General features: G+C 42.2%; 1 protein-coding gene across 1 annotated transcript in view; it reads left to right on the forward strand.

Annotated features, from left to right (window-relative positions):
* Positions 1-21,048, forward strand: part of Esr1 (estrogen receptor 1) — a 347,754-nt gene that overhangs the window by 124,129 nt on the left and 202,577 nt on the right. The window contains exon 3 of the mRNA XM_052169737.1: positions 14,832-15,022. Within this exon, the coding sequence (XP_052025697.1) occupies positions 14,832-15,022 (191 nt within the window). The remainder of the gene's footprint in view (positions 1-14,831; positions 15,023-21,048) is intronic.

Consider the following 21,048-nt stretch of genomic DNA (forward strand, 5'->3'; position numbering starts at 1 on the left):
AGGTTCCCCGAATGATTTTTTTCTTTTCTTTTTAGAAGCAAAAATCCCCATTTGCAATTCTGGACATGCTTGTGTGAACTTTTATGTGATGACATATTGATTCTCTCTCCTCGACGGGATTATAAATAAAATGATTTACAGTTCCCTCTCCAAAGCAGGCAGGAGGCCAGTGATTAAAAGGGGCTGTTTGGGTCATGGGTGGTGTGTGTCTAAGTACAGATACTTGAGGACTCTGTCTATGTGTGCATTTACCTAGGAACCCAGGCCTTCAGCATTCCGTGAGCTGCTTCCCAAGGAAGATGCCGCTCCCTCTGTCTCTCCGAGTCTCTACCTTTCCTGTCCCCTCCCCCTTTCCCTCTACTTTCTATATCTGTCTAATCCTGGCTGGTCATCCACAGCTTTTCCCTCTGTGCTGTCAATAGGTGAGTGGATTTCTTAATGATTCAGCACACACACAAATTTATTCCTCTAACATATATCACATTACCTGTGGAAATGAGACTGGAAATCAGACTTTTACTCTTTGAAAAGGAAGATGCAGAGCCAAACTGCCGTGCTCTCCCTGTTACCTGACCCCCTTTGTGCCCCCTGCACAGCCTGATTCTTGCCTCTTTGGGCTTTGGGACCTCGCCATTCATTAGCGCTTGTAACAGATTGGTGTGAGTGAGAAAGGGCAGGTGATGAAACTCAAATTGGGTCATTTGGTTACACATTAATAAGTGACAAAAGATAAAAAGCTATTGAGCAAATGGGATTTTTCAGGGAACTTGAGACCAGGCAACTCTTGTTTCCCATTAGTGTGGCAAATCACCACTTGCTTGTATTTTGGGGTGAAGACATTTTTCTTAAGTGAGTGGAAAAACCTCTTGACATTTCATAGAGAGCCTTACTTTTGAATGGAGAATGCTAATTTGCCTTGTGCATAAAGACTTTTAGAACTCTTACCTGTGAGCATTAATGACACACCATTTTCTATGTGCTTGTAAGTTAAAATAGCTATTTTCCAAACTGGGTGAAGTGGGGTATACATGTTATTTGAACACATAGGAGGCTGAGGCAGGAGGATTGCCACACATTTAAGACCAGCCTTGGCTATATACAGAGTACCAGGTGATCCAGGGTTACATTGAAAAAACCCGCGTCTCAAAAACCACAAAATAATATGGTATAATTTTAAAAATCCCATTTTAGGAAACATTGAGACATGCACAAATCCATCTCAGGCCCCTAACTCCATTTTCATGGAACTCAATAGAGTTTTCAACCTTTGCTCTGGAAATTAAATTAACATTTTCCTCTCAGAACATATTATTGGCCTTGTAACAAATAATTACAGGCAATTACTGATGGGATTTATGAGTTTGTGGATGAGCTCCGAGGCAGTGACCTTGTTTCCAGATGTGCAATCTTTGCCTTTGGCTTGCAATGCCTTTGGGTGGAGTTCCCAAGAACGGTGGTTTGTGAAGGATCCTGGGCCTCTGGGTTCAGACTGCCTTGGTCCTTAACTCCAGCGTTCACTGACTGCATGACTGGCGTTGGGGTCCCATCTCTGTGACTGGGTTACCTTGCTTCAGAAGCAGCTGTGGTCAGAATAATATTGTCATCCCCATGGACTTCAGTAGGAATGTGAACAACCAAGATCATAGGAAAAATTTATACTTGTATAGAAGAGTAATTTCCTGAGATCTACCTACCCATGAGTTTAAGAAGTCCTCTATTAGTTGACAAGGGCACAGGAGTGAAGATGGATTGGGGTCTGTTTTCCATGGTAGAAATTTCACTTTCACCACACTGTGCAGGACGGATGTGTGAGATAGGAGTGCAGTAGACGAGGAACTGGGGAGGTACGAGAGGATAATCACTGTGAGCTGCATTCATTCAAGCTGCAAATCTTCATTAGTCATCCAACTGTGTGTCACACACGAAAGTTAAGCTCTGGTTCTGCGACAAGTAAAGTAACAATGGTATCCGTCACCATGAAGGTAATGGCTATGCCATCAAACACATAATCAATAAACCCACCAAGAATGGGCTCATCAAAGTCATGACCCATTTACACATTTGGTTGTTTAACACGTGTTTCTCTGTGTAACTCTCTTCCTGAAGTACTGGGAGACATGATGTTCACATTTCAAGGGGAAAAACAGCTGATAAAATAAACAGGCTTAGATCAGATTGGATGTGGGGAAGTTGAATGTTCTGTCAAGAAGACAAACCAGTAAGAGCCTAGAAGGTAGGAGGGAATCGGGTGTGGAGGGGCTGGGAAAGTGTCTGTGGGAAGGCGGTGGGTGCTGACCCACAGAGCAGGGAATAGGTAGCAGAGTAGAGTGGGCATGTGAAATTGGAAATGATGGTCTAGCTGCATCAGTGTGCTAGCATCTGAAGCTGGGTGAGTGGGGTGGGGTGGGGGGGGTGCTGTCTGAGGCAGGCAGGGGACAGATTACACCAGTACTTTCACATCTTGACAAAGACCTTTTCTTACAGTCTGGTGGGAGGAACCCACTGAATGTCTGAATAAGGAAGGGTAAAATCCTGAGATATAGACGAAGCCTTAAGGTCTGTGAAAAGGGGGCCATTGGCTCTTGAGATCTTTGAAGGGAAACAGACTTGAGCCCAGAAAGGATGGTACCTCAGAATTACCCAGGAGCGAGAAGGTCCAGGTAGAGGAAACAATAGGTTTCAGATCTGTAGCAGATTGTAGGATCACACGGACGGCAGGAGGAGAAGCTGGCTCTATGAAGAAGCCCCAGGGTTCCACTTTGTCATTATTCTAGAGGTCTTTGGGTCATTCAAGGCAGAATGAAGAGTAGACAGAATGAGCAATTATCCCATCGGTCTGAGGCCTAGAGGAAGGCACGTGAGGGCAATGGGCAGGACCACACACACCCGAGTTCCTAGGAAGACCATATGTTGACCAAGAATGGCAAAGCCTTGAAGGAAGAGCCCTGAGTCCCGCCATTTTGAAGGGAAGAACAAATCACCAAGCATGGTGGGGTGGGTTGGTCGAGGAGGGGAAGCTCTCAAGGTAGGTGTGAAGAGCTCTGGTGAGGGCAGTCAGGGATATAAGAATCCAATTGAGGAGACAGTGTGATCTCCAGTGCTTAGGAAAGGTCTCAGGGATGACGTGACACTCAAGCTTAGCTTCCTGGGGGACGATGAGATGAACGCATGCGACATAAGGTGAGCTAGGTCACAGGTGGATGTGACAAAATCTTAAGAACAACAGAGAGCAGTGCTGGCTAGAGCAGAAAAATAAGGAATTGGGATGAATTCTGCCAATGATTTTAATGATTATTTTTTTAAAAAAAAAAAAAACTTGGCCTTTCCTTGGTTTCTAACAGTTCTAAGAACGTAGGCAGAAATTTGAGAGTTTTTTGTATATGCGTGTTCCAGACACTTTTAGAATTTTAATCATTCTAAAGCTGATCCATGACATCCTTAAAGGTAGCAATCCATACCTACATAGTACAGGAAATATTGCGACAATTCCGTGTGAAGTAGCTGGCAGGGAGAATTTGGGAGGTAAATGGTCATTAATTACAATTCAAACGTTATTACTGATTGCTGAGACATGAACAAAAACAAGAAATAGGAAAGTCAGAGTATTTTGAAAAAAGAGTTTATTAAATTTGACAGGGGGTTTTAAATATAGGAGGGGTATTTAGTAAGCATCTATTGAGAACCTGCTGTGTTACTTAAAATACACGAAATAAGACATGATATATGTCATGTTGGAGTTTACTGATTATGAGAGGAATGCATATTTACATTTATTACTACACTACTGTATATTACAGTTGTTATCTACCTATAGGACTGGAAACTGTGATGAACACTATGCCGAGAAAGTGGAGGGAATTGTGAGTGTATGTAGCATGGGCTAATGACTCTGATAAGAAAATATGAAGTTATTTTAATAACATTCAATTAAACTATTTTCTAAAGAGTGGATACTTGTTGGTTCTTTGGTAAAAGAAAATCCCTTCTAGAGTCTAAGACCTTCTGCATTAAATAAAGTAATAAAAAGGCTGGGTTAGCAGAGTACTAATAAGGATTTTGAATAGTTGGTACTATAATTTATTTTTGTTTACACTGAGCTTCAAACTTTTCTTTGGATTAATGAAAGTCTTTTCAATTAAATTTTTTTATTATGCAATACTTTTCTTGATTCAAAGTGTCTGTTTTCTGGACTTTATATATTTATTTATTTATTTATTTATTTATTTATTTATTTATTTTGGTTTTTTGGATTTGGTTTTTTCGAGACAGGGTTTCTCTGTATAATCCTGGCTGTTCTGGAACTCACTCTGTAGACCAGGCTGGCCTCGAACTCAGAAATCCACCTGACTCTGCCTCTCAGAGTGCTGGGATTACAGGCGTGTGCCACCACCACCCGGCTTTTTCTGGACTTTATATAAATGTTTCTAGATTTTCTTTTTAGTACAGAGACTATATCATATTGTCAGTGGGATGACCTCTTGAAAATACTTAGAAATCAATTGATGTAATACAAGTGCAACCAAATTGAGACAGGCGGGTTTCCAGTTTCTGTAGGTGACTGATGTTGTTTCTTCTCCTCTTACCCTTCTTCCTCGTCTTCCTTTTCTTTTCCTTCTTCTTTGACCTCTTTCTTGCTTTCTTCCATCTTCACTACCACTATTATCTTCTCTCATTGTCGCACACTTTATAATAACAATGCCTTAAAGATTTCTGTATTATTTAGTGAGAAAGGCTATTATAAGAAAAAAGGTTTTTAAAGCAATTTTACTAAACAATTGATTTATCTTTTAATTGCAATAAAGGGTCAAACTGGTTAGAGTTTGTGAGGCTTACATCCAGAAAGATGGAACCTAAAGATCTCCTGAACATGGAGATGGTAAGAACAATTGATTTTGGTTCTATGAACATACAGGACGGGGACTCTGAAGCTGAGGGAGTTATAGAAAGATGGATGGCTGCATACCCGACACACTTCCTACCATGGAATTATGAGCTGACAATGCCAGATCTGTGTGACAGGTACACAGACCAAGGCTGGGTAACGATCAGCAGAAAGAGATGGGACTCGGAGCTATCACAAGACTTATCTGTTGGGCTGGATCTAGCCATAAGTACTCAGATAATGCCATGCTCATGTTAACTCCTTATAGTCTGATTCTGACTCAAAATGTGGACTTCTGTCCGTGATCTCCAACCATGATCCAGTCTGAGCCTAGATATGGACTTCTCTTGCCATTGTGATCGGACCTGAGCTGATGTGTGAACTCAGCCCGGTGATCTTAGTGTTTCTATTCTGTGATAAAGCACCACAGTCATAAACAGGAACTCAAACAGGACAGGAACCTGGAAGCAGGAGCTGATGCAGAGGCCATGGAGGGGTGCTGCTTATTGGCTTGCACCTCATGGCTTGCTTAGCTTGATTTCTTATGGAACCCAAGACCACCAGCCAGGGGTGACACCATTCACAAAGGGCTGAACCTTCTCACATCAATCATCAATCAAGAAAATGGAACACAGTCTTGCCCACAGGCCAGTCAGGTGGGGACATTTCTGCAACTGAGGTTCCCTCTTCCAAAATGACTCTGTTGGCTTGTGCCAAGTTGACATAAAATTAGCCAGTACATCTACTGTTGTGATCAAGTCTGTTGTAGACATATTACTATGATCCATTAATATGATCAGGTCGGGCTAAGGTATAGACTTTCCCAGGTCACACCATTGTGGTCAGGTTGACTGTAGACTTATGCTAACTAACGCCATTTTTATCAGATCTTTTCCCAGACATCAATGCCTGTTAATGATCCAACATTGTGATCAGTTCTGATCCCAGATATAGATTTAGATTCCGCTGCTTTGCATTACAGATGATCAAGCCAATTTCTGCACTCTGGGGACACAGTTTTATGATGACCATTGTGCCTTACTGATTTTACCCTTGACTAACTTGAATAGCACTGCGAGATGCTGTAGGGATTTGCAACCCATGAGAAACTCCTCTGTTGTTTCCCCTGATCTAGTTGAGGTTTTATGACATCTTTCTCGGACAAGGATGGGCCCAGTTAGTGTGATTGCTAATGTTATTTACACGATCTCCATCTTGGGTGACACATTGCATAATGGAGATTGAACATCCCCTCCCTTCTCCGGCGTGCCTTCTTCTTTTGGAGCCATGTTCACAGTTGAGTTTTTGGTATTCTGGAGTCATTTCAATGTTATATCTAATGAGAAACACATTGCTGAGAGCATGTCTTTCTTGTAGCCCTCCAGAATTTTCATGTTTGATACTGATAGAAACACATTGCTGAGAGCATGTCTTTCTTGTAGCCCTCCAGAATTTTCATGTTTGATACTGATACCTTAGACACAGATTTTTACATACTCCATTTATATTGTGAAAATTGTTGTACTACAGATCCACTTATTGATCCATTTTCTTACTATCGGTGTTTGCTGAGTCAGTATTTGAGCTGAGGCACTGCAAGAGAGATGGAATGCATCCAACAGAAAGAATAATGTAGCTCTTAGCAGAAGAGGCCAAGTCCAGGCAAACCTCTGATGTTTAGAACAAGAAGAAGCTATTTCAAGGCTCTGAACATTAAGAATGGCTGCAGGAGAGGGATTTGTGCCAAATAAAACCTTAAAAGTACTATAGTTTCCCCCTCACAGCCACTGGGATGTCTGCTAAGAACAAGAGGGACAAGAAAACCACCACTAAAAGGAGTCAGCTAGAGACAAGAAAAGGAAAATGTTTGTGCTCAATGGCATTGTAAGATGGTGGAGTTATTATGGGAAAACGCATGGCAGATACTTAATACTCTATAAATATAGGACTAGGGAAAGAGCAAAGTGCTTGTTGAGCAAGCACAGGGACCGGAGTTCAATACTTTCCACTAATGTAAACCCAAACACCGTGTCATGTGTTTGTAATCCCAGTGCTGAGGAGGTACAGACAGGTAGGAGGTCCCTGGGACTTTCCTGCCACTCAACCTATCCTAATGGGCAACTCCCAAGTCTCAGTGAGCAACTATGTCTCAAAAGGCAAGATGGGTGGTTCCTAAGAGACAGTTCCAGAGGCTGACCTTTGATTCCCACTCCTGCATGCATATGCATACATGTGCACTTACACCTATACCAACAGCTATGCTCTAACATAAAATTAGAATAGTCTTACGTTCTAGGAATTCTGTTTATGAGTATTTGAAAGAATTAAAATGTGGGTTTTGAAGAAATATTTGTATAGCCATGTTCATACAACATTATTCATAATAACTCAAAGATAGAAATGACATACATAATACATATATAAATACATTATACATATATAAATGTTTATAATATATAAATATATTAACATAGGTATAAGTGTTAAAATATGATAAGTATTGCTTTGGTATATTGTTAAGTCTGAAAAGGGAAGGAAATTCTAGCCTAGCACAGTAGTGCACACGTGTAATACAGAGGCTGAGGATGTAGGACCATGTGTTTGAGGTCAGCTTGGGCTACATAGTGAGTTCAAGGTCATTCTGGGATACACAACTGGAACCTATCCCCCAAACAAACAACAGCAACAACCAAAAAAAAAATGGTAGCCAGGAATAGTGGCTCGTGCCTTTAATCCCAGCAATCAGAAGGGAGAGGAAGGTGGGCCCCTGTGAGTGTGGGGCCAACCTGGTCTACATAGTAAGTTCCAGGACAGCCAGACCTACATAGTGAGACCCTGTTTTGAGAAAAAGAGTAAGAAAAAACTTAACACATGCTACCACACGTATCCTCATGAATGGATCTGAAGGACACTAGGCTACATACAGCATGCCAGATGAAACCCAGTCAGGTACTGTATCATCCCATTTGACCCAGCTGCGAGAGCCACGGCATCCATTGAACCAGAGTGTAGAAGGATACCTGAGTGTAGATGGGGAAGGACAAAGTAGGGAATTATTATTCAGTGCGTGTGGCTCAGTTCTATGAGATGAAACAATTCTAAAGACTGTGCCCCAACATGAATATACTTCATGCTGGAGTTGCTTAATGCAGTACATTTTCTTGTGTGTATTTAATTGAAGCCCACAAAATCATAAAAACCAAACTAAAAATGCACAGCGGTTGTTCTTTGGACTATATGGTAGCAGAACCCCTTCCTAAGTTCCCCAGGCTACCTGTTGTTGTTGTTGCTTTTGTTGTTGTTGTTTTGTTCTCTCTTCCCTAAACATGTTAGACATTCATTAATAAGTGCTTGAGGTTTGCTGACTTTGTTTTGAAAAATGAAGAGAGAAAGAAACCAGGTTGTAAACTTTGATTTCACATCAAAAAATGAAGTTCTTTGACGATTCAACTGGACCAAGTTATGAACAATTTAGAATCAGAGAAAGACTAGGTCTAAGAAATGAGTGTGCTGGGGCTGGAGAAATGGCTCAGTGGTTAAGAGCACTGACTGCTCTTCTGAAGGTCCTGAGTTCAAATCCCAGAAACCACATGGTGGCTCACAACCATCTGTAACAAGATCTGACTCCTCTTCTGGAGTGTCTGAAGACAGCTACAGTGTACTTACATATAATAAATAATAAATCTTAAAAAAGAAGAAGAAATGAGTGTACTTATTATCACCCCAAAGACATGTCTCTAGATGAAAATAAAGCAGACTATGTGTTGCATAGATGATGCAGATGGCAGTTATATGGCTAACAGGCTCAAAGCAAGCCCATAGGTCATTGGCTGTCATCTTCGGCCTGTTGCCTGTTACTGGGATTGGAATTGCTTCCGCATTCCTTCTTGCTGGCCCACGGTGAATGGATGTTGACACAGATGGTTGTTGGCTCTGTGCTCCTCCCTGCCCCATGCAGCCTCAGGTGAGATGGATTCTCAGCCATTGGGTAGCCTCCTTTTATCAATTCATCCTCTTGGTTTCCGGGTGACTCAGTGGTACCACGACGAGAGAGTGCTACCGCCCTTCTGTCCCATCCTGAGTTTCACATCCCATCTCTAGGCTGCCTTTGGCCATGAGAAGAGCCTCCACAGAAGCATCGGCTGTAGCTCTGTACACACCATCTTACTGGGCTACCCTGGGCTTGAGTATTCATCACTCTCCTCCATCAGGAGGCTTTGAAACACTGTCCTAGTCCTGTGATGTCTCTACCTGCAGGAGGGCGGTTGCCTTGGTCTGTGGTAGGGTGGACATGTTGGATTAGTCCCCTGAACCTCTCATCTTTTCCCTGTCCTTGTTTTCTTCCCATTCCCTTGGTAATTGCAATCAGCTCACCTGAGGTGGGGACAGATGGTGTCTATAATGGCTACAACTGGCTCCATTGTTACTTCCTGAATTGGAACTCCACCAAGCCTGGCCACTTACTACTTCATTCCCCTGTCTCCTGTGGTGCAAATTCCAGTCTCTCTGTCTCTGGCCCCTCACACTACTTCCTGAATCTGGTGTACAAAGCATCTTCCTTTGTGTTCTTCCTGTTGTGACAGATTTCCTGAGGAGAGCTAACACCCAAATAGGTCTATTCACCCCAGCAAGAAAGCCACCAATAGATCTAAGTTACGATTACATCACTGTCTAATTTAGTGAACCAATGAGTTCTTTTTTTTTTTTTAATTGGTGCAACAAACAGGAGCTGGGGTAACTTAAAAGCAGCTGCATTATCAGAAAGCCCACCCCAAATGGGCGAGACTCCCCAAAACTGCAACCTTAAGGGCTTGTTCACAGGCCTAGGCAGTTTGCAGGTACCTCCTCCCTCTGAACACGCCCCTTTTCTTCAGTTTGGCTGGTCAGTGTCCACCTCGAGCAATTGCTACTTCCTTTTTACTGCTGGGTAGGGAATCCTCAAGACTCTTCTTACTTTCGCCTCAGCACCCATACCTGTTCGCTGAACTACTCTGGCAAAACTCAAACCCTGGTTGTGATGGCCTTGGCTCTTGCTGGTGCTATGTCCATGGTGATGATTGTGCCGCTGTGGCTGTGACCCAATCTCCTCCTGGCATGGTGATGGTGGTCTGGAGGTATGTGACAGCCACAGGTCCGGATCCACTCAGCCATCCATGAGCGTCACTGTGGTATCAATTATCAAACTCCCTGTGTAGGCCCTGGCCTCCTTAAAATGATCTGAGTGTCATTGACAGGAAACCTCCTGATAATGCAGGCAGCCCAGAATCATGGTCTGCACACCACTTATATCATAGACGGCGAAAGATAATCACCATGGAGGTAATTCTTTTTACCGCATGACAATTTAGTGGAGGAAGGACCTGCGTGATTTTTTTTTTGTCTTTTGTTTTTGATATTCAGCCCATACTCAAAGATCACCACACTAGGAGGGATCTCGGTTTAGAGTAGTGCCAGTCAGTTTTCTTCAGTTGAGGAGCGATGCTATGCCAGCTCTTGTTTCCGTGTCTCTCAGCTTCAGGTGGGGCCACGTGTGGTCTGCAATTCCGTGTTTTACTTTTGATAAAGTTTAATTTTCTATGAGAGTTTTGCATAGCTTATTGTAGTTAATGATGGAATAAATTATTGACTATATTTTTATGAATTTGCAACATGTTAACTTTTTCTCAATTTCCCCCATATTTCTAGACTCTAGGTTTCTTTTTCAGCTACTTGTAAAAAAAAAAAAAAACAAGAAAAAACAAAAACCTGTGTATTCCAAATACTATTTTAACATATATTCCAGCCCTATTTTATTATATATAGATGGTTGGAAGAATATTTGATACATTAGATATCTTCCCTGTGTATGTCATTTATTCAGTTTTTCATTCAACCAACCTGTATTGCAAGCCTACTGTCTATAACAATTAATATGGTATGAGACTCAGTTAAAATTATATACTGATCTTGCAGAGGACTGGATTTTGGTACCCAGCACTCACAGTGGACAGCTCACAAAAGCCCGTAACTCCAGTTCTGGGGGAATATGATGCCTCTGGCTTCCATAGGTACCTTTATCCGTGTGTGCATGTACACATGCACATACTAACACACACACACACATTTAACAATAAAAACAAGCACATTCTGTGTTTGTCTACTTCATACCTGTTCCCTGTCTACTCCCATCACACAAGGCATGATGAGCGTCTAAATTTAAATAATTGCAGCTTCTTCCTACAGGCTTGAATCATCCATAAGACATTAATAAACAAACAGTAAAAAGATCTGCGGTTGATAGGGGAGCTCAACAATACGCCGGCGAAATGGAAAGAGATGGGTAACAGAATAGGAACAAGAACTGGAAGTGTTGAACCAATGCTCTCTAAGGATCACTAAAAAGTAAAGAAATCCTATCTGAGGCTGCCAACCTCAGAGCTAAGTTATTTAGAGTGGAAAAAGTTGGCCTCAAAAAGAAGATGGACTCAAACCAAGGAGCCAATGTTTTGTGAGTTTTATGGCCGATGTCGTTTATGAACCATTAAAATATTGTATACAATATTAATGAGGGGGAAGAGCAGGGAAGGGTTATGAAATCAGAGCCGAGAGGAAAGCTTGGGCCAGTGAGTTCACGTGGCTTTGCTGTGTGGGACATGGTGGGGACTTGAAGTGGGAAACAGGAGCTTCCTTAACCAAGAAGTCCTGGGAGCTTAGTTGGCTTTGAAAGTCTCACATGAACGTTTCCACTTATGCTATCTGTCAACCTCTTCACAACCATCTCTGAACATTGTTTTTATTCATTTAAATATATTATTACAAAGCCCAGTGCCATGAACTAGCTCTTTCTTTTGGAGGTGTTGGCCACGAGGGCTTGTAGATACTCACATAATACCTGCTATTGGCATTCACCAGTGGCCAGAAGTAGACATTAAACGCTATTGCTGGGCACACCACACATGTGAGTCCTTGAATCATAGAATATGGTAAGATCAAGCTGGTACTGGCTTAGGTTCTCCATCCCTACTGGCTATCTCTCTTAGTGCTGGAAGTTGCTATGCAAGCTGCTGGAGTGGAAAAATAGTCACTTGTCTTCTCCAGCTGTAAACCTCGAGAACAACAACCAGTATAAACCTTGTAAGAAGATCATTGGCACAGTAGTGGCACAAAAGTCCCTGGAGCAAAAAACCCACTTTCTCATTGAATTTAAGGCCTGATTGACAAGATGAAAACCATATCAAACACCATTACTAGGGCCAGGAACCTGTATTCTGTCACAGTGGGTAACTTTCCTACTATTTTCTAAAGGGACAAAGTACTAAATTCAGTCCTTAAGGCTTATTGTGATAGATTAATGTATCTTTCAATCTTCAGAGAAGCGTCTGTCTATGGTTATTGGAAATCAATACAGAAACTCACCATTGGTCAGTATGCAGAGAATAAGAGACTGTGTAGTTCTTAGCCCTGACTGAGACATTGGTATCACACCTCCTCCCCTAAGGCCCGTGGGTCATTTGGGAAGACTTGCTTGAACAATGTTAAAAGCCAAAGGCAGCAGGTGGTGCATAAGAACTCGTAGTGGATGGGACAGCATGTGCAGACTCAAGCTCGACATGATCCAAGCATGGGAAGGTAGGAGGGCATGAGGTTCCGCCCCTCGCTAAAGAGCTGTTGGCAATTTATAGTTGCTGAGAAAGGGAGAGTCAGCTCCCTTTAAGGGGATGGCCCCTGGTAGGTGGCTGCAGACGTCTGAATGAGAATGGTCCCCACAGATTCATATGTTTGAATGCTTGATTCTCCAGTTGGTAGAACTGTTTGGGAAGGATTAAGAGGTCTGGACTTGTTGGAAGGGTTGTAGTCTTGTTGGGGATGTGTTCAACTGACTGGGCTTTGAGGTTTTTAAAACCCACACTATTCTACTTAGTTCTCTCTTCTCTCACCCTTTCTTCTTCCTTCCCTTCCTCTATCCCTCCCTCCCTCTCTTGCTCCCCCCTCCTTCACTCACTCTCCCTCCCTTTCCCCTTTCCTCCCTCCTCATCTCCCTCCCCCTCTCTTTTTCTGCCTCCTGCGTGAGAATCAGATATAAGCCCTCAGCTACTGCTCCAGTACTGTGCTTGCCAGCTGACTTCCTCTCTACCAGGATGGTCATGGATACTAACTGTCTCAAATCATGAGCCCCAATCAGTGTTTTCTTTTGTAAAGTCATAGTATCCCTTCACAGTCATAGACAATTAAGACGATTGCTCCCACTTAGAAGGATGGCCACACATCCAAGAGTTCATGAGTCATACCAATTGTATTTGATGGACTTAATACAAAAAAAAAAGTATACAAGTTAGGTAGGTGGGCTCGATATGCTCTGGGAAGAGATGGTAGACAGTGAGTGAATACGACCAGAATACATTGCCTGGGGAGCTGGAGAGATGGCTCAGTGGTTAAAGGCGCTGGATGTTCTTTCAGAGAACCCAGCATCTGCACCAGAAAGCTAAAATCTACCTGTAGCTCTACTTCCAGAGAACCCAATGCCTTCTGCCCTCCAGGTGTACCTGCACATCTATAGACTGCACACAGACACAAGAAAAAAATATATCTTAAAATATGTAAAGGATCAATACCCAAGTGTAGGGGAATGCCAGGACGGAAAGGCAGGAGTGGGTGGGTGGGTGGGGGAGCACCCTCATAGAAGCAGAGGGAGAGAGGGTGGGATAGGGGGTTTCTGGAGGGGAAACTGGGAAAAGGGATAACATTTGAAATGTACATAAATGACATATCCAATAAATATATATATATTGTATGAAATTCTCATGCAATTAATAAAATCTCTATATTAGTGAATGAAAACTCCACTCTGCTGGGTTTTGGCTATGCAGTTGGATTCACATGTTCAGTCTGCATGGGGCCTTTGCCAATCTCTTTCATTGCAAAGACCCATTTGGGAGTCTTCTTAGACTTTTTATTTAGCCACTCTTTCATTTTCTCTATCTCAATCTTCATATAAGTTGACAAAAAATGCCCCCCTTTTACCCTCACACTCTCGCCCCACCCATTCTCCAGGATGAGGCTTTGGTAGGGTTGGGTGACTCCACTCCCACTCCTGAAAGTCTTTTGCTCAAGTCCAAAATCACAAGAGAAGTTCTCTTGTTGGATTTCTCTGTCCCATTTGACATATTGAAAGGAAACTCCTTTTGTAAAGTGTTCTTAAAGCTTTTTAACCCCCCCTCCCCCCCGCCGCCGCCATTTTCTTGGTTCCTCTAGAGCTCAGTTTTCTCACTCTTCACATTCCGTTTCATTCCTGGGATTTGCTCCTTCCACGAAGGCTTTAAAGGTTAGGATAACCATCTGTGTTCCGGGGCTCTTCCCCTTTCCATGTGCTTGAATGGTGGAACATTTGAAGATGTTGAAGCATCTTCAAATTGCCGTGTCAAGTTGTAAAAATGATCACCCAGGGTTGCCCGATAACAATAACGTAAGGATTTGAATTGTTATTGCGTCTTATGTGTAGCCTCCCTGGGTCATTATTTTGTCTGTGTTCTGAACCTGCCAGCTGCTGTAGGCTTTGTCTCTCTTTCCCGAAAACCCTTCTCGTATGGCGAAGAATGGGAATGAAACTGTTTCTCTTGGTTCGGAATTAATTATAAATCTCTGAAAAAATGAAGTTTGTTAGAAACCTGCTAACATTTTGTTGTTTTATGTATAATCTGTTCTGGAGTATACAGTCCATTTCTTAAACAAGTTTGTAAAAAAAAAAATCAATTGTTTTTTCTTCAAGGTTAATATCAGACAAACACCTTTTGCTGCATGTGTCAGAAAGAGACAATGGAAGATGTGTGCATATTATGAATCATTATTTCAAAATGTCAGAATAAAGTGAGGCTGCTGCACCCCCCCCAGGTCCCATACTCATGAGAGGGGAAGGAAGGCTTGCTTCTCAAATGCTAATGGATTTGCTGTTTTTCTCCTCCCCCCTCCACAGGTCCAACTCTGACAATCGACGCCAGAATGGCCGCGAGAGACTGTCCGGCAGCAATGAGAGGGGAAACCTGACCATAGAGCCCGCCAAGGAAACTCGTTACTGTGCTGTGTGCAACGACTATGCCTCGGGCTACCATTACGGGGTCTGGTCCTGTGAAGGCTGCAAGGCTTTCTTTAAGAGAAGCATTCAAGGTAATAGCGTGTTGTCTAAAAACTGCTCTATTTATGCCCCTAAAAGCAGCAGAGAACAGAAAAGAAGACAAGGTCTCTGTACAGAGCTATTGGCACAAACCACGAATATCTAGTAAGTCTTTCTGTTCTCCTTGGTGGGAACTCAGAAAAGACATAGACTCCCAGGAGAAGGGTAATGCTAGGGATGCTGAGGCTAAGAATTAATTCCTGCTTCCTCCTGGCGAGATAAATGTCGTCTTCCATAGCTGCCTGCAGCCACTACAAACTGGCTTCCTGGAGACTGCTTTGAGCAACAACACTGGAAGACTCGGTAGCTGGGTCTCTAGTGTGCAGAGACATGTCTCTGACTTGAGGCAGGCATGGCAGGCGTACTTTTTTAATTCTTTCTCAGCTAAGCTTTGTGTGATGTGCTGTGTTACTGTCTGCACATAATCCTCTCTCTACCCCGGCCTTGTCCAGGTAAATATTCTGTTCTGATCCTTACCCAGGACTGACTCTGATTCAGATCGTTCTTTTCCAGCATTCCACGTCTTTCTTGACTCAATGGATGACATGACCTTTTGCTATCATGAGCACACTCAATGTCTGGTGCCCTGTGAGGGACACCATCAGTGCTGTGTAGTTATAAAGAACCAGCTGTACCGTCTCATTCTCCTGCCGCCCTTGGTCCCTTTTCAGTATATAGTTTATAAGTGCAGCTTTTTGGACAAGCCACCAGATACATGCTGATGCTCCTTTAGAAAGACCAGTACTGTCACAGTATATAGAATTCCACTGGAAAATGTCAGACATTTTTACCCTCTAAGGTGTATGCACTAAAGCCCATCTTGACAGGGACAGAGGCTGGATGGTACTTTTGATTTCTTTAATTTATATATTTTTTTCCTAGCAGTGGGGTAGTTTTCTTTCTTCTCTCCTCTTTACCTTTAGAGCTTAAGTAAAGCTTAGTGTAGAGATATGAAGGATACTTCGGCTGCAGTGCCTTCTACAGAAATGCCGACTTAAGGAACTTGTTGAAAACCAGAACCTGCTGCATTAATAGACACTGACCCCAGAAGATGTTCTCAGGGACTTTCTGCCTCGGCTCTCCATTGCGCTGATACGGGCTAACGACCGGGGGATGGTGCACACTATTTATCTTTCCTCTAGAGCTGGAAGAACATTTTACAAAGCTGTTCATATCTTAATAGAGTAGCCTGTGAGGTCAATGTGGTCCATTTTAAAAGCATTTTCCTTGACACTTATTGCTTTTAACATCTTTTAGAATTCTGCTGCGAGTCTTGGACTCTTTTGTCTGTGTTCCTAAAAAAATTAATGATATTCTTTATAGCAACTCTTTGTATATATCCCTCTGTGTGACTGTATCACACATGAACTATTAATTTTATTATCTGATATCATTTTAATTCAGAAAAATAAAATTTAAATCTGGCCTTAGGTTAGTATAAACTTTATCAGGGTTTTGACAAATGTCTCAATTTGTGGATTTACTTTTCCTTTAATTTCATACAATCTAAAGTATCACTTTTGCCAATCATATGCTTAGATACACCACACACACACACACACACACACACACACACACACACAAACCCACACACCAACACACACACCAACACACACACCAACACACACACACACATACACACAAGTCAGTGGAAAAATATAGCCCCTTAAAAGCAGGAATTTGGACTCTAGGGAAAATGCTCAGTGAATAAAGCTAGAGTTTGGTATCCATTCCTCCGTTGAAGGACATCTAGGTTCTTTCCAGCTTCTGGCTACTACAAATAGGGCTGCTATGAACACAGTGGAGCATGTGTCCTTATTGCATGCTGGAGAATGTGGTATATTTATACAATGGAGTACTGTTCAGCCATTAGAAACAATGAATTCATGAAATTCTTAGACAAATGGATGGAGCTGGAGAACATCATACTAAGTGAGGTAACCCAGTCTCAAAAGATCAATCATGGTATGCACTCACTGATAAGTGGATATTAGCCTAGAAACTTTGAATACCCAGGACATAATCCACAAATTGAATGATGTCCAAAAAGAATGGAGGAGTGGGCCCTGGTTCTGGAAAGACTCAGTGCAAGAGTATAGGGGAATTCCAGAACAGGGAAGTGGGAAGGGGTAGATGGAAGAATAGGGGGACGGAAAAGGGCTTATGGGATTTGCGGGGAGTGGGGACCCAGAAAAGGGGAAATCATTTGCAATGTAAATAAAAAAAAAGCTAGAGTTTGGATTCTTAGAATCCATGTAAAAGCCAGGCTGGTGCAGTCCCCACCTATAATCCCAGCCCCAGGGATAGGTACCCAACCCAAGCTGGATAGATAGATCAATTAGTATTGGCATACTCTGCTTTCAACAGAAGACTCCTACCTCAGTAAATAAAGTGAAAATCGGTTGATGAAGATACTTGCTATCAGCTTTAGATCTCCACACACATGTCCCACCACCATGTAAACACACACACACACACACACACACACACACACACACACAAGATAAGATTAGTTGATATGCTCAGATATGCAATTGGATAAGTCATTTAGTGGGACTGGATTTTTTTTGTTATCAACAAACATTTGATATTGAGAGCACTGGTCAGAAAGATTTTTATTTAAAGGGTCAAAATAGCAGTCATTTTAGCTCTTGCATGGCCATACTGCCACTACTGCAGTCATTTGGATCTAGTACTATAGGCAGAAAAACAGGAACAATGAGGAGTAGCTATGTGGGACAAAATGAAAATAGTGGGAGTGGTCATGAATCAGAATATGCAAACAAGTGGGAGTGGCTACATAACCAGATAACTATAACTATAGATAACTGACCAGATCTGGCCTGTGGCCTTAATGTGATCCATGATTTAATTCCTATTTGCATATCTATAATCTAAGTGCCATTATTTATGAAGGGAGATTTTTTAAATAGGTGGTTTTGAAACCTAAATCTTTGATTATTCATATTTTAACAGTCACTTAATCTGTATTTGACTTATGTTCTAAGGGGAAGTTAAAAACATGAGAGACATTTAACATCTAAAAATGTTTAGAGTTCATTTGGAAAAGAAGAGAGAACTTGTTTACATGGTACAGTGGGCATATAGACAGAGTGCTACTGGGGCAAAGATGAAGAAACCAAATGAGGGAAACAGAAAAAAACTGTTGCTCTGAACATGAAGTTGTTGTGATTGAAAGAAACAGTAGCAACGATGTATTTGCACGATTTCCTTTATATTTGCATACTGTTGCCAGCATGCTAAATAAAGTCCCCCCAAAACCCAGTCTTGACTTTAAGTCTCAAGGCTGTCAGAGCAGAAAACAATAAAAGAAAAAGAAAAACACACTTGCCAAATCAGCGAAGAAAATATAAGCTTAAATAATAACCATCTTATTAGTATAGTATTATCTCAAGTTCAAATGTATTTTTAAAATTTCACTTCTTTTTTGAGAGTCACAATATATACCTATCATCTCCGTTTTATATTAGAGACTAAATATGATTCCAGTACAATTTTACCATAGAAAGAGGAATTTTTACCTGGTTTCAGAAACTTCTTATTTATTATGCTGTGGCCCTGTAAAAGGTTTCTGAGGCAGGCTAACTATTGAGAATTCTGAAAGAAGCATAGAAAAAAAAAGTCTGAGCTTTAGAGACACTATGAGACCTAATAGTGGTTAAGGTCTCTGTGCTTATTAAGGACATGTATTCGCTGGACACTTGTTCTAGGCAAAGCACAGTACTTAACCTGGAGATGTGAAGACAGGGAAAGAACTGGTCCCTATTTCCACTGAGCTTATAAAACAGAGTCAGAAATGAATAAACAAACCAGTAATTAAATTGCATGGTGACAGATGTGAAGGTAGGGCTAGACGCAGACTAACAGGAATCTAAACTTCACTCAGTCCCTGGAACAGTGAGTAAGACTCTCTGAGAATTTTTACTGATTCAAATTAAGTCTGAAGAACAACTCAGGAGAATGAAGCGGACAGAGGCAAGGGCGGGTGTCTAGGCATCCAGGTGAACATGATCGACTACAGAGGTTTCCCAAGTAACAGCCGACAATGTTAACTTACCATCGTTTTAAATAATGATGTCCCCGAGGCTGTGTTTTTTATCTGAGACTGTGTCAAGGAGCAATGCTTGGTTTCTTTTCCATCTTGATAGTGTTTCCATATACTTTATCTGTTTCCAACTCCACGAGAGAATATACTAGGCAAATGCAAAAAAGGTTTCCAGTCATGTTTTCTTATCTGAGTCTTGATAACTGGGACCAAAAAGTTTTCCTGAACTCTCACGGCTGTTTATAAATCACAGTGGCCCTCAAACACATGTAAAGGACAGTGAAGGGTCTGACTCGTGGGTGGAAAGTCCTGAGGATGTTGAGGCTCTGCCTATTTTCCTTGTCACTTAGGAAGAGAGCCAGGAAGGGGTGCACATCAGATTTTTCTCTCTAAGTGTTTTGGTTGAAGAGGGAAAGTGTTTGACTTGAAAGCATACACATTCACAACCTTAGTGCGCAAACTTGATTACTTAAGGAATCGAGTAATGGCTTCAGTTAAATGTATTTTTTAAAGCAAAATAAAGGATCCCATTTAAGCTAGAGGGATGAAACTGAATATTGTCCTTATTAATCCTTGCAGGCTTAGAATTGTGTCTTTTACACAGTGACTGTAGACTGAGTCACCTGATCAGATTATAGCTTTAGCTACTAGGTATTCTCTTGAAGGGTGGTGTAATCATAAAAAGATAAAGAAATATAAGAATATGTTCTATCTAAGGTGTGCGTTTGTGAGGTTCTGCAGTCTGGTCTCGGCACCCATGTTGGGATCATAAAAAGATAAAGGGTATTTATATATGTTCTATGGAGTGTGTGGTGAGGTATGGGGGAGGGGGGTGTCTCAGTAGGCCCATGCTGAGGCATCCCTTCCCCTGAGGGACCAGCCACACAACAGTATTGTATAGAATAAAGTTTATTTAGGGCATGGGGCGGGGAGTTAAGAGAGTAGTAGTGCAGAGAAATGTAGAGAGGAGAGAGGAGAGAAGTAGAGGCTGGCCATGACCACGTGGGGGAAGGGAAGGGGGAAAGGAAGAAAGCAAGAGGGTAAGAGCAAGAGGAGGGGGGGAGCAGCTCCTCCCTCAGTGGGCCAGCTCACCTGGCTGTTGCCAGGCAATTTTGGGGAGGAGCACACCCGGCCACTGCCAGGCAACTGTGGGGGTGGAGTCCAGACAGAATCCAAACAAAGAGAGAAAGGATTTTATAAGGTCTCTGATCCTCTCTCATTGTAATCCCTGAAGGCAACAGGGCACTGTGGAGACCTAGCCCATCTCTCCCCCACTGAACTATGCAATCACTTCACATTGTAAGAGTTGTGTGAAGAAGTTGCTCATTATTGAATCAGACACACATGATGAAGGCTTGCGTTAGCTTATAACGTATCTGGGATAAGGGAGAAATGGTTTCAAGATGATGTCTGGTTATGGTTAATATAATGGGGACCTTGAATCCAAGGAGGACAATGTAGAGAGAGCTTCACCTGGGGTTTAGAAAGCTTCAGGATCAAAGCATCCAGCACCCTGGATAGCTCCTGCAACTCTGGTGGTGGGGAAACAAATTCTCTTTTCTCAAGAACTTTATGCTTGGGGCTGGAGAGATGGCTCAGTGGTTAAGAGGGCTGTTTGTTCTTCCAGAGGACTCTGGTTCAATTCCCAGCACTCACATAGAAGTTAACAACTGTCTGTAAACTCCAGTTGAAGAGGATCCGACATCCTCATACAGACATACATGTAGGCAAAACACCAATGCACATAAAGGTAAATAGTTTAAGAACTTCAGGCTCATTTAGTAGACTCGACTCTGTGTACTCGTAGAGATCTGTTTCTTTAATCTTGGGGGTTCACCTCTGTCCACTCAAGAGGGGCTGAACTCACACTCCTTTTCTCTCTCTGAATGGCTGTGTGAAGGTTAGGAGGAGCATTAGAAGTGGAGAGGCACCCATTTCTTTACAGGATTATTT

This window comes from Apodemus sylvaticus, chromosome 23 (assembly GCF_947179515.1).
Source record: "Apodemus sylvaticus chromosome 23, mApoSyl1.1, whole genome shotgun sequence".
NCBI classification, from domain to species: Eukaryota; Metazoa; Chordata; class Mammalia; order Rodentia; family Muridae; genus Apodemus; species Apodemus sylvaticus.